The sequence below is a fragment of the Schistocerca americana genome, chromosome 6, assembly GCF_021461395.2.
Source record: "Schistocerca americana isolate TAMUIC-IGC-003095 chromosome 6, iqSchAmer2.1, whole genome shotgun sequence".
In the NCBI taxonomy this organism is placed as follows: Eukaryota; Metazoa; Arthropoda; class Insecta; order Orthoptera; family Acrididae; genus Schistocerca; species Schistocerca americana.
The window spans coordinates 347,372,272-347,397,580 of NC_060124.1; the positions used below are offsets into that span (position 1 = coordinate 347,372,272).

General features: G+C 37.2%; 1 protein-coding gene across 1 annotated transcript in view; it reads right to left on the reverse strand.

Annotated features, from left to right (window-relative positions):
• The window catches only part of LOC124619729, a 503,325-nt gene that overhangs the window by 48,277 nt on the left and 429,739 nt on the right, over window positions 1-25,309 (reverse strand). Inside the window, exons 88-92 of the mRNA XM_047146296.1 lie at window positions 20,216-20,290; window positions 17,928-18,099; window positions 17,704-17,821; window positions 14,051-14,283; window positions 13,716-13,833 (exon numbers count right to left, since the gene is read on the reverse strand). Coding sequence (XP_047002252.1) covers window positions 13,716-13,833; window positions 14,051-14,283; window positions 17,704-17,821; window positions 17,928-18,099; window positions 20,216-20,290 — 716 coding nt within the window. The remainder of the gene's footprint in view (window positions 1-13,715; window positions 13,834-14,050; window positions 14,284-17,703; window positions 17,822-17,927; window positions 18,100-20,215; window positions 20,291-25,309) is intronic.

Consider the following 25,309-nt stretch of genomic DNA (forward strand, 5'->3'; position numbering starts at 1 on the left):
CTTGGCCCTGAAACTAGACCATCATAAATATCATCAGTGAACCTGAACCAGACCATCGGTTAGGTGTTTTGGGAAGCTAGGAAGGTTTCCTCTATATGGCCCATAAATAGGTTGGCACAGGTGGATGCCACGCAGGTGCACAGATTTGTTTGTATATCTTCCCTTCAAAGAGGAAGTTGTGTATGAGAATAAAGTTAGTAAGGTATATGAGAATGAGGTAATGAATTTGGAGTCTGAAGGATGCTGGGAGAGGTAGTGCTCGATAGCAGCAAGACCATGGGCATGATGGATGATTGTCTATAGGGAAGTGGTATCAACCGTGATGAGCAGAGATCCTGGAGGTAAAAGGGTGGGTAGGGTGGAGAGTTTGTGAAGGAATTGGTCGGTATCTTCGATCTGGGAGGCTAGATTTTGGGCAACTGGTTGGAAGTGTTCTTCAATGAGGGCCAAAATTTGCTCGCAATTGTGTGTGTGTGTGTGTGTGTGTGTGTGTGTGTGTGTGGGGGGGGGGGGGGGGGGGGGGCGCACATGTGTGCGTGCGTTTCCTTTTCAGAAAGAAGCTTCGTCAACAGCTCAGCACGTTACAGTCTTTCCGCTGTGCCTGCTTGCAACTCAACATATCATCTGCACCAATCTATCCATTTCATAATATTATTGATATTCCAACTTGGACTTCCCATTTTATTAAAGGTTTCATTTCAACAGTATAAAAAACACTACTGTCTGAAATAAAACAAGGGGGAAATATGATATATAAAATTACAATTTTGGCGGCCTCTACATATTATTATATCAAATTGAACAGGTCTTTAAAGTGTCGTTGAGGACTGGATTTTAAGGTTCAAGTTAAAAAAAGTTAATGAATGGCAGAAACATAGTTGTTGCATGGCCTTTCATGAATAATTATTCAGTATTTTAGTAAAGGGGATTTTGCGGAATTTACAGCATCTTTATTCCAAAGATTAACATTCAAGTTCCAAGAAAATTTACACAGGCTATACTAACTTTGTATGACCTCTGAATTCCTTCAATGTCTGTCGTCACCCCTACTTGACTAAGACCCTAGAGCCTAATTCAGTTTTGTGGAACAGGTAGTATTAACATGTATGAAGCAGATTCCATTACAAATTACCCACATATTCACAGAATCCTCCCAGCAAATGAAAATTTTTAATGCACCTTCTATATTATTAATTTCACATGTTAATTTATTTTATATGACTTTCATATTATTAGCTTCAAACATTTACCATCCTGTACATCATGCTGTATTCTATCAGTAAAGTATTTCTTGAGCTACTTACATACTTATCTTAAGTTCCTGCTCTCTCAAACAGTAATTTATTCAGCGCACAGGTAGACAATGGAATGGTGTTATTTAAGAGGAAGTATCTTGGATTTTTATGTAGGCCATTTGACTAACCTAATGAACTTTAACAGAGTGCCACATAATTACAGTTACTATCAATATTACACACTTCTGATGGTTGTAAAGATGATATGACAATTGAAGTTTTGCATAGGAACATAGGTCCAGATCAGTCTTTTCCTTGTTATGTGGAAGTAAAGACTAAATGACTTTTGTACTTGTATTCCATAATACAACCAATTTCTTTTTTTACTTAGCAGTCTTGTACAACAGGCTACACTGATATGATCAGTGGACCTTGTTTCAAAACAATGGCTTGTCAGGAAAAAAAAATTTCTGGTCTGAGGGCAACATGAAACTTGTAGATAAAGGTGGATGGGTAGAGGTTAACTATAAACTTGGGTGCCAAGCTCCCCAGATTTTTTTCCAGTATGGCTATATGGGGACCCATTTTTAAGTCATTCTAGTACTGTCAGTGGAAAATCTAGCCCATTTACAGATGCAGCAGAAATGATTCAAAGTACACCGTGTATATTTAACCAAGAGTATCAGAATTTACTGTCCAGGCTCAATTTGTGCTACATGGTGGCCATCATACTGTATAGTTTTCTTCATTAAGTACAAAAGAAGCATCAATATTGTATATAAGAAACATCAATACTGTCTGTAATAAGCATCAATATTAGCATTACAACTAAAAACATTAGAAAGTTTTCTTTTCCGTATAACTAGGAAACTGATACGTTTTCTGACATGCAACACCGAAATTTTATCTAGGTCTACTCTATAACTGTAGAACATTCTGTATAATGTCAGATGCAAGCCTGGTCATTGGGCCACACCTGGAGTTAAACTGCAAGAAAATAGTACAGGGTGTGCAGAAAGTCCGGGAACATTTTCAATTATTTAATGCACAGGAACTAAACATTGTACAGATGTCATACATATTGCATTTTGGAGAGAAACTCTGAAGCAAACCATGGACTCCTTATGAATGTGTCTCATACGCGCTCCATATTCACTTCACTCACATGGGACGTCTGCTTCTCTTTGCCAGACACAAGCAACCTATTGTAACGAATTTGTTGTGCCAATGGTAAATGGCCTTGCTTGTTGGTGGCTTCTTAACGTACTTGGTTCCAAACATCTGTTGAACAGCTGTAGCACACTTGTTTTTGTCGAACTTCAACACAGAGAAAGCTCGCTCCACACCTGAACTCCCCACGTTTGCGACTAGGGCTGACTATCGGCAAATTACCGAACTACGCTGTGGTGGTATACTTTAAAAAAAAACTTTTCAGGGTTTCTCCTCACAATGACATATGTGTGATAACTGTAGACTGTTTGGTTCTTGTGCAATTAATAATTGAAATTGTTCCCGGACTTTATGTACACCCTGTATTTTGACACCATGCGTGTTCCTGACTACAAAGATCAGATCAGTGCAGCCACAAGCAAATTTGGTTTGGCACCAAGTCTATCCTCCACAAAGAAACCTGTGGACCAATTCATCGTCCAATTAGAGATCAATTAGCTGAGAACAAGGAATTGTGCAGCTGCAGCAGTAACATCATTTTTTGCCAACAGACTGCATGAAGTTCAAAGGCCTGTACTCTTCATAAGAATAAGGTGAATGTGTCACCCCCCTGTAGTGATTACAATTCAAGTTGATGACTCATCCTGCTTTTTTCAATCAATTTCTCATTGACTTATCCATCACCATAGTGACATCATGACCTAAAGAGACTGCAGTTTAATAATCTGACAAGTCACAGTCATGCAGCCTGAGCATCTATCACTATTCAACCTTCAAACCATGATCGCACGCACCCCAGGTCCCTGCAATGTCAATGAGGCATTATGAGATCCTGAGTAGTGTCTACCCTGACAGTATCATCCATCACTGACTGGAGGTCAATTCTGGCCTTAGTGCGAAAAATGAACCTGGTTCATGAATTTGCTAAGTTGTAAAAACGTGAATCAACTAAACGAGATTCAGCTTTGGTCTAGATTAGCATGATACACATTTGACAACAATACTAAATCAACTATAAAAACGATTACCGTGCTTCAACTGCAGATACATATTGTATATCATCGATTTGCAGTATTTATTAATGAAGATTTTGTGTTGTAAAAATGGAGGGAAAGAAGTGGAAGAACTTCTCTGCAGCTAAACAACACCGAAATAAACCGGTTATCGATGGTGTAAACAAAAATTTAAAAAATTATGTCCTTAGTGCTTAGGTTCCTGAACACAGAATGCACATCAGTGGCATAGAAAACTAAGAAAGCAGTAATTGGTGTAATGGGAAGTACAGTTTCAAGACAAAGTACTGTTGTATTTATCTTTATAACTAATATCATAAAAATGCATCTTTCAGCAGGTAATTATTCATGGCCATTTGGTGTAGGTCGTTAGGTGGTGCAGTTGATTTGACTTGGAATGCTAACTGCTGCCAACCATGGCATCATGTCGCATCGGGCTTTCAGCTGTTTGCAGAACATGCAAAGACATAAATTACACATTGTTTGCTGTGGGATCTGGCATGAAGGGCAAAGCTTACAATAATTCATGTGTTTTGCACACACAGTTTTCGATGTAATTTACAAAAATATTACATTTAGTGAAGTCGAAATTGAGTGCGCCTGATAAGTCGTCGTCACGTCGTTCTAATTTCACAAAGAGTAGTGGCAGTAAGATGTGTGAGCAGTAAAAATTTTCTTTACTAAAAGAATGTTAACATTCTCTGTTGCAGTATGTTGATAATTTTTACTTTTGGACTGTCTAATTACAACTGAATGAAACAGAATTTTTGGACCATACACATTTCGCCTTTATTGCTTGCTAGGCATCTTCAGTGGCCTGGAATATGAACATATTTTTGTTTATACTATTTAGTTTACATTTTGGGACAATGTACATATAGGTTCTAAACAGTTCTGGCAGTTTTCTTGTCTACAATGTAATAATAATTGAAAGCTCTACTTAAAGATTTTGTGGATGTTGTCTATTTGCCCATTTTTAGCACTGTTTTTCTTCTTATAATTGCTATTTGAAATTTTGTTTTGGAGACTTCACAGCTCTAGGATCTGAACACTTGTTTTGATGTTATTTTTTTGTTGGAGTTGCCAACTGCCAAATGTTATCGCCAAAGACTGAATATTATTGCCAACTATTGAGTGTATTTTTGTAATATCTGGTGATCTGCGTGCGTGTGTGTGTGTGTGTGTGTGTGTGTGTGTGTGCATGTAAAATAGTATTTGTTTTGGTATGATGGGATGATTGTACATACACTTTCCTTAAATTTTGTACGTCTCTGTGTGTGTGTGTGTGTGTGTGTGTGTGTGTGTGTGTGTGTGTGTGGGGGGGGGGGGGGGGGGGGGGCACACGCACACACAAACCGATTGCAGATATCACAAAAACCCACTCAATAGTTGATAATAACATTCAACCTTTGGTAATAACATTCAACCTTTGGTATTAACATTCAACAGCTGGCAACCTCAACCAAATTATAACATCAAACAAATGTTCAGTTCCTAGTGCTGAGAAGTCTCAAAAACAAAATTTCAAATGGAATTACAAAAAGAACAGCGTCAAAAATGGAACAAAACACAACATATAGAACAACATCCACAAAACCTGTAAGCAGAATTTTATATTACTACTAAATCATAGAAAAGCAAACTGCCGTTCTGTTTACCACCTATATATACATGTACTCAATGCAAACTAAATAGTATAATAATAGTATAGTATATATATGTACATATACCAGGCCACTGAAGATGGCTTGCAAATAATAAAGGTGAAATGTGTATGGCACAAAAATTGTCTTTAATTAATTTGTAATTAGACAGTTCAAAAGTAAAAATTATCAACATACTTTAACATTATATGCAACTGAGGACAGTACTACAAACTTAAAGATGTTAATATTCTCTGTGTTTGTTAATACAATTGTTATGTTCCGCACTGTTTAAAAAAAAGGCTTTAGGATTGGCAGCTATGGAAGAAGTACGGTGATGAGGCTCACATGGGAGGCACGCCACACATTCAGCCAATCACATGGGAGGTGTAGCGAAGGCATTGACAAACTGCAATACCAACATTTTACATTTAACTCCAATTCCAAGCAGTTCAATGTCCAGTGAGAGCATTTGTTATGCACTGGGATTCGTTTCTCTTGTTTCATGTGCTTATGAGCATTTATTAACTGTTATTACTATTTGGCGGTATGATGTGTGACAATGAATAATGTCACAAGCATATTCATCAGAAATCGTGAATGGGAAAAAATAGTTTGTCACATACTGTTGGCCACAGATAGCAAATTCCGTGTTGTACAACAACTTTGGCCTCCACATGCTCCTCCATAAAACTCAATCCTAAAGTAATTTTGAACAGAGAAGCAAATGTTTATATCTTTTTACTAGAAATGGAATGTCAGCTCAGTTTGAATAGTTTTGAGGTTCTTGAAGGAACCATTCCACCACTTGGTTGATGTGGATAGGTGAACTATTTAAAACTTCAGTTAGATGGATGGGCAGAGATATAAATATGATCATTTACTGCTCAACATGAAGGGGCTGGAAACCATTTATAGCTTTCACAGAATTAACTAGAGGCTATGAAAGTTACTGATGTCACTTTATCATTAATTCTTGTTCAGAATATGCAGTATCAGCCTCAAGCCATCTGATCTCATTGTTTCATTGGTAGCATAAACCTACAACATAACAAAAAATTGGCTCCTTGAAACTATGAACTGATGATGGAAAGTCCAGTATTTAAAAATAAGTAGTACCAACTTTTTCAAAGCTCTGCACAAACTAAAAACTTGTGTAGATTCATCACAGCAGAAGTTACAATGTGATCATGGCCATTTTTTCTAGGATGCCAGAAAGTAGATAATCAGTGATCATCTTTTAATGGCACTGGTGTTTCATGACTGTCACTCTTTTAAAATGATTCTAGACACTCCTGCTGTAATAAATATAATAGAAAGTGTAGAACCTGTTTATATGCTGCAAGCATACCCTTAGTCTAATTCAGACACTTATCAAATAGAGATGTACACAGCCTGTACACTACTTATAATGTTCCATTGGCCTTTCGGTTAGTTTGTATGTAATTTCCTTACACTGATGAAACTAAATTCATTTGAAAAACTATTGAAGATCACCAAGATCAAGCAGTGTATACTTCAAAGTAGTAGTAGTTTTGCCAAGTTATATCTTCCTTGGATACATAAATTGTTCGACTATATCATTCTAGGAACTTAATTAACCAACAAAATGTACTGCAGAACTATTGCAAGTACAACAGTAAAAATCAAACAACGGGGAAAATGAAAACAAAAAACTGGATGGTAGAATGATTAGTCTTTGGTGGGAAAACAATTCACTACTGACCCACCACAAATTGCTCTGCACATTCAACAAACTGTAATGAACAGAATACCTGGTTCCATAAAACACTGACCCCACTTCCAGTGGACAAGACAGTTTAGACAAAATAAGGTCTGCAATTCAGAAGTCCACGTGGATTTCATCCAGTCAGTATGCATATTGCATGTTATCTTGTTCTTCAAAACAAAACCAGTAAATATCTTACTTGAATCATGTTAGTTTGCTTAAGACAAACAATATGCCATATGGTCATACATCTACTATACAATATAAGACTAATTTATAACACAAATCAATGGAAAGTAAAAAACACACACAGAACGTTTCTATAAATTGTTTCCCCTTCTGGTGAGTTCTCACAATCTTTTTAAACTACAGAACTTTATCTCACTCTTTCTTTTTTTTCTAAAAATTAAGTTTCTTATTACTATGACAACAGGCAAATGCAAGTAGCTGTGCTTCAAACAGAAATACTTTGACTCCCAAAACATTCAAAATTTGTTGTTATACTATAATTCTAGAAAATTAAATTCTGCAAGGGAAAAAAAGACAGTCAAATACTTCAGCCCACAGCTAGCACACACTGCATTCCGAGGGTCTGGTGGTGAAGCAAACTTACAGAAAAGTGCTACAACACTGAGAGGACACCACGGTTCATGCTCCTCAGGCCGACTGGGGTCAGGTATCGGAAGCAGAACAACTGCATATGTTCCACAACAATGCAAATGCATAGAAGAAATAAAAATAGGCGTAACATGCCAGTGAACAGAAAGAAAATGGACCAAAGTATCCGGGATAGGTCGAAAAATGATTTTGCCGACAATATCAGAAATAAAAGATACATTGCAATGAAAAACAATACAAAAATGTGCGATAGAACAAAGCATAAATGTTCAGTTGCACAGTAATGGAAAGTGGGTACAGGACAAAGAGAAAGAGACAGAGAAAAACACGGGTAAAATAATTACATTTTTGTCTTCATTAGTATGAGTTTAACAAAATTCTTCACAAAAAATGTCTTTCATAATATGAGAGCTTTACCAACGTTGTTGTTACACCATTAATAACAACAGCTGATTGATCATCAACATTAATAATAATTATTGTTTACTTGGTACAGCTTTGTGTTCACTGTATGAACTAGGGTGAATGCTTTAATAATGAAAAATGTTTGTGCTCTCATATCATAACAGATAGCAATTTTACATCTCCCCAACTCACAATTACATAAGCAAAGGCACAAGCTCAAGAACATAACATGTCAAACACACTTTTAATTACCTCATGAGACGAACACCACCCACCGGTGCTTGGTGCTTGTTGGCGACAACAGTTAAGACCCTTCCCAATAATTTTAGTAAAGAATATACATACAAAATAACGTTTTCTGCACAGTTTCGCTCAACTGACAACATCATCGCAACCAAAGTGCACACTTAAAAATAACATCACAACCCAAAAATTAACCTTAGTATTCAGCTAAAGAGTAAACTGTTTAATCTGCCATCTTACACACTCTTTTCCTTCTCAAAATAGGACTGTTTTCTTTTATTAAATTATTTGCAACTCAATGGAGAAACAGAGATATAAAACTGTACAACTGGAAGTTGGCTTAACTCAGGGGTAAAATTGCAAGTTAGCTGAACTCAGTAGTAGAACTGCAAGTTAGCTTAATTCAGTGGCAATAATTCCCTTTTCTGTCACTTGTTGTTCCACCTTGACAATGGGAATTTAGCATAAAAAGAGAGCAAATGAAAAGAAATAAAAGTTATAATGAAAGACAGCAGGACAAAGTACAATTAATTTAAGATAAGCTTCAGAAACAATACTTTCCTAATTGCTTAAAAAAACAGCACAGTTATGGTTAACTAACAACATACAACTGAAAATATCTGTTCTTTATTTCTTTCATATTTTTGACCTACAAAAGTATTACGTCCTTGCTCTTGCCCAAATATGATATGAAATTCCTAAAAGATAAAAGTCAATTCAAATAACTGCAGGTTAACTATCACTTAAACTAATTTTATAAATTAAAGCTCGGGTAAATATATGAGACATTTCTAAAAATAGCACACTTTGATCTAAAAATTGTCCATAATATAAGAAATAATAAAAATTCACAAGAAAACTGTAAAAGTCAGCAGTGTGGCACTTGTAAATATCTGATAAATGGGAACTCAACATTCCTGTTCAGCAATGTCATAGAAATAACGTCAGTTGATGAAAACAAGCACCGATCAAAGTTTCTAGTAACTGTGGTGCGACTGCTTAGCATGCATTAAAAAATACATACTTTCTATGTATGTCTATATCAGTTCTATTCTGTGGCCATAATGTCAACAGACAGACAGCGGAACTGGAATACTATTCAACTATGAGTGAAAAGTCCTGTGAAGTACACAAATAATAGGTGTTAAGGTAACCATTCTCCATATAGTTAGGGCATTGAACAGTTAAGAAGCACATACACACAAGACTGAAAAACACAGCTGAGCTTTTCTCCTTAACTAATACATGGAGTTGGTCATCAGTAACAGGTCAACATCCATGGACTTTATGTGAGATTTATAAATAGACAACAAGTTCAGATTATTTTAGGAATATCAAAAGGTGAGTCCCGCTGCGCATCCACATATGGTGAATATTTTTAAAGACTAATTGGAGCCACAAAAAATCTTAAGACTCTTGGTTTTCAGCAAATCTTTAGAGATTAAAATGTGAAAGGGAGCAATTCTGGCTTGCGCAGTTGTATCACTGATCTGTCAGTGAGTCTACCCCTCAAAGGTGAAATAGTTATTGGAAACTACCAAGCCAAGTAATGTGATGTTCAGGAAGGTCAAGTAGGATGTCAAGTTGAGCTGGTTGTTTTCTTTAGAATACAGGAGACTGCTTGGATGTGGGGCGAGTGAGAGACATGTACAGATTGCAGGAAATTGTTTGCACCTTTAAGATTTGATGGGTTTTGGACAATAGGCCATACCATTATCAATAAATGAAAATCCACAGGTAGTGTGTTCTTTGAAGCTATGAACTGAAGGGCAGCCTAGATTGTTAGGTTAGTGTGTCTTCTCATGTGATTGTGACCTTCAGTTGGGGTTATTCCTCCCAACGCTAGTACCTCAGAAACTTACATATGATTTGCTCTGTAGCAAATGCTTAGTTCCCACAATACATATTGCCTCAACTAACATAAATGACACAGCACACCATATATTTTCCATCTCTGAATCCTAATGATGTTAAATATTAAATGGGCAACAAAACAAATAGTAGACAAACAAGTGAAATAGATTTTCTCATTTGTCTTTAATTCCCCTAATGATTTACAACAAAAGGGCAACAAAATTCTCAGAATGAAGTATTTGATCACTTTTCTCTCAACAGGTAACTCTGTAAGTCTGGTGTCATTCTTGATGTTTTTTTCCTAATATTCATTTACCAGACATTGAATTTGAACAACATTGTTCTTATCTACTTGCAAGAAAAAGCCCGACTACTTTCTGTTGCAAATTAGGTTAAAACACAGGCAGTATTACACTAATTAGCCATAGTTGTCAACAATCCTAGGAAGAATCTCGCTGTAGTGAGATATTACTGTCAATAGGATTGCAGGGGGGCCTCATTAACTGTGATATCAACCATTTATGACATGCTGAACAAGAGATCTCAAGTTACATGAATTCAAGGATATAAAACCTGTAAGGAAAATATCAAGATGCACATTTGTTTTACACCAATACCCTAACATTTTGAAAAATAGGAGACATCCAGAAAATTAATTACCATTGACAACATTGTGTTATCTATTTAACCCATAAAAATAATGGAGCAATGTGTGAAATAAGAGAAAGTCACTCACTCACCTACAGCAGATCAATACACAGAGAAGAGGAACACACAACAGAAAACAGCATTCATTCTAGCTTTCAACTACTGGTTCTTGTTCCAGCAATAGCACTCACATTCACACACACAACCACACAGACACCCAAACCAGAGATCAGAAATATAGCACGTATAAGTCTAATGTTCAAGTCGCATACTCCACAAATCAAGATGCCGCTATTACATCAGTTGTAATGGACTTCCTTTGTTCCCACAATTGTTCCGCAACTAATACGAATGTGAGAACTGTGGTGTTGTGGTCGCTTTAAACTGTATTACCAAAGCATGCAGGAGCATAACGCTAATCATGACTTACTGTTAGTAAGGAAGATGCGTACACAATCTCGCAGCTGTAGAGTAGCAGTGACAACGCGAAATGACCAACTATTGGGATCGGATGGCCTTTAACAAAGCTGTCTCTTGTCAGACTTCGAGAATGCAAGAAGAAATTTAATTTATCCAAAGTACACAATTGTAAATGTTTACCATTAGAGGAGGAGGAGTGATATCTGGAATAAGTTTCATGCTGCAGTCCAAGCTTCAGATGAAAATCACATATTTCTTTTTTGACAAAGAAAATGTGGTCGAAGCAGATTTTATTCTTTTTATCATCCACGCAATTGACCAATTTCTACCGTGGGTCACTTTCAAGCAAGTATTTTACGCTTCACACTTAATCACTGATACATGTGGACAGGTATAATAAAAAGAATACACGGCCCACTTGGACCATGTTTTCATTATCAGGCAACATTGAGGGTATGGACCCCCACAAAAATAAAATTTTGAAATGTGTACAAATTTCATTCAATGCAAATGAAATGATTGCACTCTTGTCCATTCCACCTCCACCATGAGAAAATATATGTGCTGCGTCAAACAAAACCTGGGCACAACATCTAGTTGTGTAGCTTATCATTCATTTCTGTAATTTATTTTGATAATTAACCACCACTGAGAGAATATACTTCACCAGAATGTCACGTTTTCTGGTACTGCCATTACAGACTCAACAATGCCTTGAAACTGTGTATATGTTAAAATAATCGTTAGACATTATCTGAATAGGTATTAAAATAAATTTACAGCAGTCTTCACAATTTTTCATCTGTACAAATGTAAGTATAAACAGAACAATATTCGCTGCTAACCAATCACTTGTTATACTGGTACATAACTTGCTTCCCTCATGTAGACAGGTCGGACATTTTGTGACATTTCAACTTGCACCCGAGAAAGGCAGTGAAGCCGAAATCACGATTACATCAAATAAATAAATACCAATTTACAGTTTAATGGTGGAAATGTCTTTCAAGATAGTTGTATATGTAGCAGAAACACTGCTAGCCCACGGTCACACTTGTGAGCTTTGGTACTTGTGCTCCTTTCTGAGCAAGTTGAGTGCACTTTTACCCGACAACAGACTCGGGTGACGAGTGTGCTGCTACAGAGACTCACGAGTTGAGCCTACAGGCATACGAAGACAGTGGGTTCCGAGATCACACCATGGAACCTGCTGGCAAATTTAAAGCGATTACACGGAACTCATTTTTGATCTCTAACCCAAATACACATTCTTACAGCCTCAGCAAGACTTGTGTGTTTCTGTGCTCCACGGACTGATCCACTGTAGGCAAGTGGTTGCCTTTCCCTTACTGTATGTATTACTCCATCCAAAAACTTCTATTGTTACCCATAAAAATAATGAAAATTTATTTCCAAGTACCACACTTCACTTATTCATGAACATGATACAGTTTGTGAAATATCTGACAAAGCTACATAAATGTAAGTGCACTGGTGAAAAACAAGAACATATTTAAATGATGTATCTCAAATGCTACCTGTTAAATAGCCTTACATACAAATATGATTCTCTGTATCATCTGCTTGTTTCTATCTGGACTACTTTCACAGCAAGACACAGAAATGCCTTTACTCTAGCAACACAATTGCCCCTACCAGATTATTAGCATTCTGAACAAACATACAGTGTCAGTAAGTGTGATAACGTTAGTCACATATAAAGTGACACGTTGACTGCATAATTTGAAGAGCAAAACAACAAAAAGTTGTAAAAAAAATGGCAAGTAGAAATGAAAATGGAATGTAACTAACAGTAAAGATGGGAATGGGAGCCTCTAAGATTTCTATGGAAACTAGCAGAAAATCATAAAAAGAACATGGCTTCAACTCAATTCAAACAGCACTAAAACCATTTGCATGAGCTGCTTACTGCTTGGCAGAAATACTTGAGCAGAATGTTGCCAGAAGACAGAGAAATAAGGACAGGTACACGACACTAACGCAACAGCAGTTGGGTCTAGCTCCGTACTGGAGCCTGCTCCAAAAAATATACTACACAGTCAATAATGGTTAAGAAATCTTATATATCTTACGGCTTATAACATCTTTTGTTAACATTGCTAATGACTTTATTAGGTTTTCTGTAGCAATCTAGATAAAAGATTCTGCATCTCATAACAATAAATTGCTTATGCACCACAAACAGCTCAAAAACTGTGACAGTTAAATTCTGATCTGAAAGGTTAATAAATTCTGGACAAACACTATTCTAAAACTGTAGACGGAGTACTTGAATATTCCACAAAAAATCAATAAATTGATAAAATTTTAGGAGAAGTATAATGATGTACGAAGACTAACTTCACACCTAAGGTATAGTCAGCAATGGACATTATTCTTAACAGAAAAGAAGTGCTGTAATAAAATAAAACATTATAAAGATGAAACCAAGAATCATTTTTATTTTCCTTCATAATTAAAACTGCCTCATGTCATGGGGCAGCCTCTCTTAGTTCCTGCCTAAAGTCTCTCCACTTAATTGTGGACACTGACATTCCTTTCTTACATTTTTGGTATTGCTACCATCACAGTCAATTTACAAATAAAACATATTTACACACAACTAAAAAAAAAGATAAAATGCCTTCAACAGTGCACCATTTCATCAGATATTTCACATGTAAATTCTCAGAAAGACTTCTCGAAAAAATTAAAGCATAATTTTGCTTATACATACCACGGCAAGGGTCATTCTTTTGCAGGAACTCATCTAGTGCAACCCAGCCACCACCAACTCTCACCATGACAGTTGATCGTAGAATACGCACCAGGCGTAACTTCTGGCTGTCACCAAACTGGAAGAGAAATAAAGAGGGATGTGGAAAACCTAGAACTGTAGTTAATGATTACGAACTGGTTTATATTGTTTCCCTAGGGGAAAAAAACTGTTGTTTACCTCGCTGTCTGATGGCCAACCTTTACAGATTCAAGTACATCACACAACATTTTCAAGATCACACACTGAATATAAAAAAAAGAGATACTCAAAACAAAATGGTTGTTTCAACTCACCCTGTATTTTCCTTCTCCAACCTGAAAGACTCTGAATTTTTGCCTGCATGTACACAGCATAACAAGTCTTTTAACTTCATCATGAATCTTATCAGCATCTGTAACGGGTTTTGTTGGCTCAACCCAATCAGGCCTTAATGCTGCTATGAACTCCTTCCAGTCAATGAAACCTTCTGAATTACGATCAAAAAGATCAGCAACTGCATTCATCTCCAGCCGGCTCGTATCAAATTCTGTAAAAACAAAGATTCTAGTTCTCATCGTAGCTCACTAAGGGTGTTCATTACAAAGAATGAAACACACACATATTTTAAAACTGAAAGCAATTAACCACTTAACTGAATATCTTCAAGCAAATAGTCAGTCCAAAGGAAAAATGTTCAAATGTGTGTGAAATCCTATGGGACTTAACTGCTAAGGTCATCAGGCCCTAAACTTACACACTACTTAACCTAAATTATCCTAAGGACACACACACACACACACACACACACACACACACACACACACACACACACACACCCATGCCCGAGAGAGGACTCTAACCTCCGCTGGGACCAGCAGTCCAAAGGAAAGGCTACACTAAGCTGATGTATGAACAGGAACAATTTAATAAACAATAGTCGTAAGACAACACATGTAAATCCAACATAATACAAAAAAGAAGCAGTTAGGGTGGCAGAAAGGAAGAGAGAAAAGAAACAAAAACTGTTTCAGCAAAGAAATCAATCATCTGGTTAAATATCTACTTAGGCTACAATAAATTTCAATTAATATACAGAGTTACTGAACCAAACTGGGCAAAAACATTATGATACAACTTAACTAAAGGAAGTGATCAACAGACAAGCAACACAATGACACAAACTAATAAGCAGTGCAGTTGTTGAGGGAAGTCTGGGAAAAGAAACTGTTGAGGGGGCAAAGGACACACTATAATGAGAAATTAGTTATGCAGTGGCTTGTACAGAACAGATTAGGGTGGAAAGCAGTGCCAAAACAGTCTTTGGACTGAAGACCACAAGAAGAAGAAGAAGAAGAAGAAGAAGAATGCTGAAATTACTAAAAGTTGTCAGGTTGGACACCAGCATCAGTTCTCTATACAGCAGAAGTCTACAACTTAATTGTAAGATCAACAACTCGCCATCCCCCACCCCCGATATAGGGTGTCCATAATTAAGATTCCAGTTTCAAAATACTGTGAGAAGAGAACCACTGCTCAAAATGATATCAAATTTAAAAACCACATTGTTGATGCAGGAAAGAGAAGGCGGAACACCACAAAAATTTGACCAATAGAAAGTACTGTAAGCATCGAAATACACAGCTCAACATGACTGTCCTCATAAAGAATCATGTGCTGCTGGCAAAGCTTAAAAAACAGTAACTGTGCACCAGTATCCTCGCAGATACTCCTGACAAGGGTATGAAAAAAGGCTTTGGTTTGATGTCTCTTAAGCGTCTGGAGAAAATTATTTAAAAAATCCAAAAAAGACAGTATCTTTTGACAAGCAGTGTGGCAGAGAGAGGAAAGCAGCTGATCCGACAGCTGTCAAATGTGTGGAGACAGCATCACAAGGAGGGGTGAAGCAGCTGTGTTACAACATGGAGTGCATGGCAAATTGCCTGTACGTTTGACATGCCTGCAAGCACGGTGCATAAAATCCTACAAAACATCCTGCATTGCTATCCATACAGCAATCACACATGTTCAGGTGTTGCTTCCTGCTGATCTGTCAGCAAACCAAATGTTCAATCTAATTTCTTGTTCATGGAAGTGGACAATGAATGGTCATGGAATATTCAGCGGACAGACAAAACCCAGTTCCATCTCCAAGGACATGTCAGTATACAGAACTGCAGAATATGGGTACACACACCAACCGGTACCATTTCATTCTGCAAAGGTGATTGTATGGTATGATTTGACATCATCATTTATCATAGGCTCACATCTTTTGGAGAAGATGAGTCCTGAAGGTCCTGTTACCTGTACCGTTACTGGTAAATGCCACAAGGGCCTTTTTCACACCAACATCATTCCAACCCTTCAATAGGGTGGATGTGCAGGTAGAACCATTTTTATGCAAGATGGCGCTCCTCCACCTACTGCACAGCCAGTAAAGTGGCTGCAGCAGCGGCATTTCTGAAATGTTAGAATTATCAGCTGTCATTTTCCTACAGCGTTGTCATCCAGATCACCTGATGATCAGTGTGATTTCTGGCTGTGGAGTCAGCTGAAAGATGCTGTGTTCAGTGCTCCAATTACATTCTTGCCCAGCATTTGAACTTGTCCCTCAAGACACTCCGACCTGTAGTGGTACATGTTGCTTCTTAATTTCAACTTGTGGAAGAAAATGGTGGACAGCTTATTGAAGATGTCTTGTGCCAGTCTCGAGACAATCAAAACTGATGTCATTTTGCTGTTTATGTGGTTTTTGGCCCCAGGACAATTAAAGACAGGTGTCATTCTGCTTTTTATATGGTTTTTGGCCACAGGACAATTAAAGATCGATTTTTCCCATTCAATATGGTACGACCTTGCAATAGTGGATGGGCTACCTAACAGTGCCACAATTGTTGACTGCTGAGCTTATGTAGTCATGCACAATGAACAGTACAGATGGTGTAAGATGCAACTCAAACCATAGCCATTGTATTGAAATTCATCTGTCATGTGTAGCTGACCCCAATTACATTAAGACACGTACAGCGCCATCTATTGGTAAAATTTTTGTTACATTTATTTTTGATCCACGACAGCTCCCCCATGTTAATAATATGCAGTTATAAATTTAACATCATTCTGAGAAGTGGTTTTCTTTTAGAGGGTTTGGAAACAGGAACTCAGAGAGAGGGAGAGAGAGAGAGAGAGAGAGAGAGAGAGAGAGAGAGAGAGAGAGAGAGTGTGTGTGTGTGTGTGTGTGTGTGTGTGTGTGTGTGTGTGTGTGTGTGTGTGTGTGTGGGCGCGCGCGCGCGCGTGCGCGTGCGTGTGTGCGAGAATGTAAATGGATTGCAACAAGTAGCACAGTGAATGTCCTTGAACCCAAAGTAAAGGAAAACAATAAATAAAGGTCAGTCGAAAATTTGAATGGCATTTGCTTCTCTTTTCTTGAACTAACAGTCTTTTGTCCACTATTACAATTCAATGAAGTAGTGATTCACTAGCAATTTAATATAAAGCTGTAATGATGAATGACTGTTTGAAAGCCATACAAGCCAAACAGGAACAAATGAATGGTAGGGGGAACAACAACCAACAACAATACAAAAATGAGTGGTAAATTGATTTTTCGCCCCATCTGAAAACATTCTGTACTGCAAGATTATGTAACACTTTAAAGTGGCACACAAAAGAATTCAGTTCTCAATTTCAGCTTGTGATCTAACCCCCTATGACATTACATCGAAAATGACGACAAACATAAAGTAACCAATATAATATAAAATCATAGTTTCTGAAATTCTTTGAGATTCATATATAATTCTGCTTGTTTCAATTTATTTCCTGGATATAGGGTAACCACATATTATCTTTAAGTATTATATTACTATTTATGTAAATAGCGACAACGAACCTGCACACAAATGTATACTTTTATTAGCAGCTTGGATGTTGGATATTAACTGAGAAAGCAAAAAGTTATGCTTACTTGTCTTCATAATTCCATCAATGAAGTCTTCTCGAGGAATGAGGCCATCGTTATTCTTGTCCATTTTTCGGAAAAGGTCAGTGAGACGCGATTTCTTGTGGTTCATGAATTTCAGGAACTAAAAAAACCAACATGCAATGTTAAGTACTCATTTAACGGAAACAAATAAGAGACAGATTTTCACCAAAAATTGCTTACTGCAATTATAAGAGCTGATAACCTACTCGTTTGCGCCAATCGTCCCAGCTGAAGTTCTTGACCTTCTCAAGTTCTTGCAAATATGCTAATCTTTCCTGCAGTCTACGTTGCCGTTCCCATGCTAGAAGCCACACGTTCCTCCAGCGATCCCATAGAAGTTTAACACGAGGATTGCGGAACTGAGGTTCAGCACCTTTGCTATAAAGGAAAATAAAAAATTTATCTTAAATTCATGCTGAAATCCAGTGTCCTCTACACTTTCATAAAGAAAGGCTGCACATTATGTCAACCCTACTCAACATTTTAAGCTCAAATAGCAATTATCTGTAGTTATGAAGCACCATGTGTAGTCAGTATAACTAATTCTTTTTCAGATGCTTGTGATATATTGTCTTCCTAGAACTCACTGTTCTTGTTACTGCTGGGGTTTCAGTTCAAAGACTGGTTTGAAGCACCTCTCCACCCTATTCTATCCTATGCAAAGTTGGTTGTCTCTGTATAGCTACTGCAACCCATATACATTTGAATCTGCTGACTGCAATCATCTCTTGGTCTCACTCTGCAATTTTAACCCTCCCCACCAAAACAAAAAAAAAAAAAAAAAAAAGCACACACACACACACACACACACACACACACACTTGCCGGCTTGTTCCTTTGTGCCCCACGACGTGTCATAGCAACTGGTCTCCTCTTTTCTCTCCAATTTGATTTAGTCTCTCCTCAACAGTTATTCAATCCACTCATCCAATTTCCAGCCTTCAGCTACAGCATGACATTTCAAAAGCTTCTGTTTTTTTTTTCCTGGCCATAAAGCTCATTGTTCACATTTCACTTTTGCACAACACTCACCCCAGACAAATATCTTCTGAAAAAGACTTCCTAACACTGAAATTTGCGTTTAATGTTAACAAATTCCTCTGGTTTTTTTTTTTTTTAGAAATGCTTTTCTTCCTATTGCCTGTCTGCAATTGATACCTTCTCTACTTAAGCAATATTAGTGATTTAGCTGCCCAAATAGCAAAATTCATCAGTCATATTTAGTGTCACACTTTCTAATTCAGTTTCACCAAAACCAGCTGATTTAATTTGATTACATTCCATTACACTTATTAATGTGGATCTTATATCCTTTTTTCAAGCCACTTTCCATTCAGTTCCACTGCTCTTGCAAGTCCTTTGCTGTCTGACAGAATTACTATGTCATCGGCAAACTACAAAGTTTTTATTTCTTCTTCCTGAACTTTAATTCCCACTGCAAATTTCTCCTTGGTCCCCCTCACAGCTAGCTCAATGTACTTACTGAATAACATTCATGTCCTCTGACTCATTTAACTGCAGGCTGATTTTTGAACAAGTTGTCAAGAAGCTTTCCTCTCCTTATTTTATCCCTTTGAAATTTCAAAGAGTGTCTAAACTTTCTCTAAATCTACAAACATAGGTGTGGTTCTCTTCAACTCATCTCTTAGGTAAGACCTAGATCAGTATTGCCTCACACATTTCTAAATTCCTCCGGAACCCTAAATGATTTTCCCGAAGGCCAGCTTCTATAAGTCTTTCCAGTCTGTAAATAATTAGTATCAGTATTTTGCAACTGTGACTTATTAAACTGATGGTTTGGAAGTATTCACAGTAGTCAGCACCTGCCTTCTTTGGAATTGGAATACTTTATTCTTCTTTAAGTCAGAGTATTTCCCTTGTTTCATACATCTTGCACATTAGGTGGAATAACTTTGTAATGCTTGGTTCTCCAATGGATCTATATCTGAAGGATATACTCCAGGGACCTTCCACTTAGATCTTTCAGAACACATCATGTTCACGTTAACTAAAACCAATTTCAAATTAATAAAAGTTAGTAATTCAAATTAGATGAAACCAGTGTTTATTCTGGCTTCTGTTTGTTTTGTACACACACACACACACACACACACACACACACACACACACAAAGCGAGAGAGAGAGAGAGAGAGAGAGAGAGAGAGAGAGAGAGAGAAAGGAGACACTCTCACTTTTTAAATTACAAAACATTTTAAATGAAACAAGAAACTTCCATCTAGTTTGAATGTACAAAGTTATCCATTTTTGTTTCCTTGGATACTGAGTGTAAATCAATACATTTGTTAAATCATTACTCTTATCCGTTTTCAGTTATGTTTACTGTACCTTGTCCCATCCTGTTTGGCTCTCCTCATATTTGTCTGTTAAAAAGATTTACTTCAATAAAACACTAAATGAGGTGCTATTAATCTTACATACTACTATAACAAGTAGTTAACAAAAATGCATTTTGGAAGACATAACATAGCTAACCTTCCTTTGGCAGCAAACCTCGGGCCAATGTGAGGTTGTAGTTCCGGAGCCTTCTCTCGTCCAGGACTCGCACGACTGAGACAAAAACAGCTCATCATGCAAGGGAATAATAAATACTGCAGCTGGTGATTTAGGCAGTCTGGAAACCTGAGCAGTTTGACTATTGTCTTTCATTATCTCAAACAGTACTTTTTTGTCCATGCTGCTACAATGATTGAACATGTTACCTTTGTACTGGCAGACGGACATCTAGACGGACACACATATATACATACCACATTTATTTGTTCCGAGTGCTATGTCAACCACAAAATTAAACTAACAGGAGTTTTTGTTCTATTCATTCCAACTACTGCTCCAACTCAGTAACACCAAAAAAAAAAATTACTATTGATTTTGCAAACACCACAAACATTGCATACATCAAATTATTTCAGCCTGCGGCACATACTTCGTTATACTACATGCAACAGCAACATGCATTACACACAATATATACTGTAACAGCAATGGCCCATAGGTTGAGTTGTAAGATGGGGTGTACTTCTACCAATCTGACTATTACAACAAGGAACACTGTATAACAAACTAGAAAGAATCAATACTGATACAACAATTGTCACCGCACAAGCAATGAAGGAAATTAAATGAATATGTCTCATTAAAAATTGAGAGACTGGACAGAGACAGTAGATGACTACTCATCATTTGGAACCATAATTAACACAGGCAGTAAAAAAGGAGGAGGAGAATGAGCACTAAGTTACCATCAAGATCCTACCTACAGCATTATTTCCAGAAAGAAGATGGCAGGAGCAAGATTTGAATGGGGTGCACAAGTATAAGTCAACTGTATAGACTTTAAAGAGTAAAATTGACATTGCAAAGAGGTTACGTCCAGAGAAGGAGAAGGAGCAGGAGAAGGAGAAGGAGAAGGAGAAGGAGAAGGAGAAGAAGAAGAAGAAGAATAAAAGGGGGGAGGGGAGGGGGAGGAGAAGCTCGAGGCAAGTCAATAACAGAGGGCAACAAATTGCAAAAGAGTAATTTCTTTGAGTCCGCAGCTCGTGGTAGCGTTCATGCTTTCCGAATGCGGGGTCCAGGTTTGATTCCCTGTGGGGTCAGGGATTTTCATCTGCCTCGAGATGACTGGGTGTTGTTGTGTTGTCTTCATCACCATCATTCATCCCCATTATGGTCGAAGGGAGGCAACGGCAAACCACCTCCACTAGGACCTTGCCTAGTACGGCAATGCAGGTCTCCCGCATTGTCCCCTACGCTTTGTCAAGGAGTATGAGACTTCATCATCATCATCTTCAGTTTCTTTGAAAACGTATGAATGAATGAATATTATCGCAACGTCCGCCCCGGTAGCTGAGTGGTCAGCGTGACAGACTGTCAATCCTAAGGGCCCGGGTTCGATTCCCGGCTGGGTCGGAAATTTTCTCCGCTCAGGGACTGGGTGTTGTGTTGTCCTAATCATCATCATTTCATCCCCATCGACGCGCAGGTCGCCGAAGTGGCGTCAAATCGAAAGACCTGCACCAGGCGAACGGTCTACCCGACGGGAGGCCCTAGCCACACGACATTTCCATTTTTTTTTTTTATATCGCAACAGTGGCTGGAGATAGACATGGAACCTTGTGCACTGTACTGTGTAGTAACTTATGCATAGAAAGCTAATGAGAGTATGGCACAAAGAGGAAGATAAAATTAAGTTGGAGAGGGTGGACTTTGAGATAAGGGACATAATATTGTTTCTTTTGACATTAATTCTCAACTTCTTTGACATTAATTCTTGCACCCTCTCACTCATCATTACAGGTACATACATTATTCATACTAGTCACAAATGGTGCTTTACCTTTCCGTTACTTTGGTCACATATTTCATCCAGTGATGATTGGAAAGATTGTTTCATTAACGCTGTTTATGCCTTATCTACAGTTGCAATTAGGATGGTATTGATTAATATTATACGAATCGTCTGATACCAGCATGAAATATTCTTCCAATTCAAAAAAATTGAAAAACACAATTGCTTCATCAGTATGGCTAGTGTCTTAAATTTCAGTGAGTAAGATTCCTTCAATGAGATATACTACAATAAGTAAAGCACACAGATTCACTACATATGGTGATCTTACAGAACGAAAGTAGCCGAGTACTCTAGACTTTTCTAAATTACCCAATATTTCTTTCGACATCCAACTTTTCACAAAATTGTTATTTTGTGTCCTTTTCTAACATTCCAAACTGTGGTCCAAACATTTCATTTTTCCCTTTTCCTTTCTTTTATTATGATTCTTTCATTCCCACTTTATTATTCTCCCTAAATAGATACTGTCCACAGTAACTGAGATCTCACTGCAAAAATTTTCAGTCCAGTTTCAAGAGCAGCAGTATATAAAAATTGATCATTACAACGAAGATAGATATACTCAGTGAAACAAAAGCAAATTTTACGTAAAACTGTTCACCGAGTAAAATATTCCTTTCCAATCATTAATAAGTATAGGAAAGAATATTCTGAGTTCCAGACGCGACTCAAACGCAACTCATACACACAACCACAGTCTCAGGCAACTGAAGCCACATTGAGTGTTGAGTGTGGTTTCAATTGCCTGAGACTGTGTGTGTGTGTGTGTGTGTGTGTGTGTGTGTGTGTGTGTGTGTGTGTGTGTGTGTGTGGTGTTTTTTGTTGACAAAAGCCTTAATGGCTGAAAGCTTTGTTTATTTGTGACAGTCTTTTTGTTGTGCCTATCTATGACTCATCATCTCCGCTATCTGGTGAGTAGCAACTTTTCCTTTTCATAATATTGTTACATTCCATCCTGGTTTTTCCATTGTTTGAAAAGTAAACTCCCTCACTTAGTTACAAAGAACCAAACATTCTGTACTGATAGTTAATTGTTAAGGCAGCATACAGATTTATTTCGCATCTCTGTAAGTTCCCTTCAAAGTGGGATCTATCAAAAAAAATCTATGAATGATACAGTGTGTGAACATCTATGCAACAATGACACTGATTATTAAAAAAGTGTAATTCACTTTGTGAACTAAGAACTTTTTTGCATGCAGTGAAACTGCATTAGGAAATTGAAAGATAAGTTAATGTGTTAACTAATCTAAGTGGGGTAGGTTTCACTCAGCCCAATAATGATACACAAAAGTTATGAGCAATATATACAAGTTTGTACAAAGACTGCAAATAACTTTAGCAGGTGGAAATTCTGATCAGAAGAGGCAGGAGTGAAATTTTGGTAGGGAAAAAATGTCTGCATTTTATTAGAATTGCCTGTTAAAACGTATCACTTTGTAATGGGGCATGTGTACAGCATTTCATTAAGTATTTGTATGGTTATTTACCAATATGTGCTTTCACACGAAGTTTAGTTATATATGGCAGATTTCTGAACAGTTCTAATAAATTGCCTGTCACTCATGCCAACATGACTGTGGCTTAGCAAATAAAAACTTCTAGGCTGTACACAGACGGGATTTATACTCTTACAACCATCCTAAAGATGGCTAACAATGTAAAACAAGTATTTGATTGCAGAATACACTGAAGTACTTCACAATACATGTAGTATGACAATATGTATATGCATTTTTCTAGCCAGAAATACATAGTGAACCTCACCAAGGTATTCTCAGCTTGCTATAGGCCAATGTTTTATTTTTCCTGTCCTTACAGATTAACAGCTAACTAACTGCCTAGATGTCATTCAAAACGAAGAATTAAATTCACAGCATACTTTGCAGTGTCACTTGTCATCTGCTCTGGTGCTTCTTTTGGTAATCTCTGTTTCCAGATAACTACCATGTTTTAACATCTTTTGCTGCATTCTAGTTTGTCGTCTGATCTATCTTTCTGGCATGCACTACAACCTATTTAATGTTAAGTACTTTTGTCCTGTTCAGTCACTACACTACACCTATACATTTGAATTCCTTTTTCTTCAAGAATGTACTTGCAGATAAGAGTTGTGGGTAAATGAGTTCAGACTACTTGCGACAGCCTTGCTTTTTTTATGTCATCAGGGTATAAACAACTATGAAGAGTGTAAATACAGGGTTCTTGTTATAGACTAAAAATAGTGCATTGCTTATAGAGTAGTATACACTGCACAAAAAACTCTTTAGCACACCACCATGTGCACAGGTTTCCAGGCTGCTCTTGAGAAAAATCACAGCTGGTAAGGAAACTATTAACATGGCTGTATATTTCTACAAAATACAACATTCTATAATTATTTTAATAATTACACAACATTTATGTAGGCAGAATTACATGCTAAAAAAGAAATAATGTAGAATGTTTTGTTAACAGGCAGCAAAAGAGCAAAAAACTGAAACTTAATGCACCAGATACTTATTAGAAAGGAGGTGAAAAACAGTAGCACCAGGATGAAACCCAATAAATTAGATCATCATATAAATAAAAAAGACATAGCAGATGAAACATTACAATGACATACATACCTCAGAAACAGATTGATTATGTCATGTTGAAATACATAATAATAGTAACCACCACCATCATTAACCTAATTATTACAATACTTTATTACAGTTTAACATATTATCAATAATTAGATTACAGAAGCAAAAATTTGAAGAGCCATACTACATGCAGAGGACCAACAAACTGTTTAATGTGACCTGATGACTATCAACTTGATATAACAACACTGAGGCAGTGGAGAAGCATAACTTTTGATCACAAGAAGACAATAAAATAACCATAAAAATGGAACACAAAATTCTTTAATCCTTGTAGGAGACTTGCTAACCCCATGAGGGAAAAATCAGTGATTTGAGGTACTAATAAGTACAGCTTGCGTAATGGTGGTCCAATGTCTCAGAAATTTGATTTACCAAAATGTACCGCACGGCAAGCCACTGGTAAGGAACAAATAGGCCTGTCACCATGTAGTGTAGCCAATGCCTGAGCAGTGTTCCAAAGTGAAATTTCATAACAATGTAATCACTTCCAAGCTACAACAGAGATTCACAGAAGATTGGGACAACTTCAACAACAGCAGCCAGGACTGATCATCACCTTTAACATCAGAATGGCAGAGTTTCTGA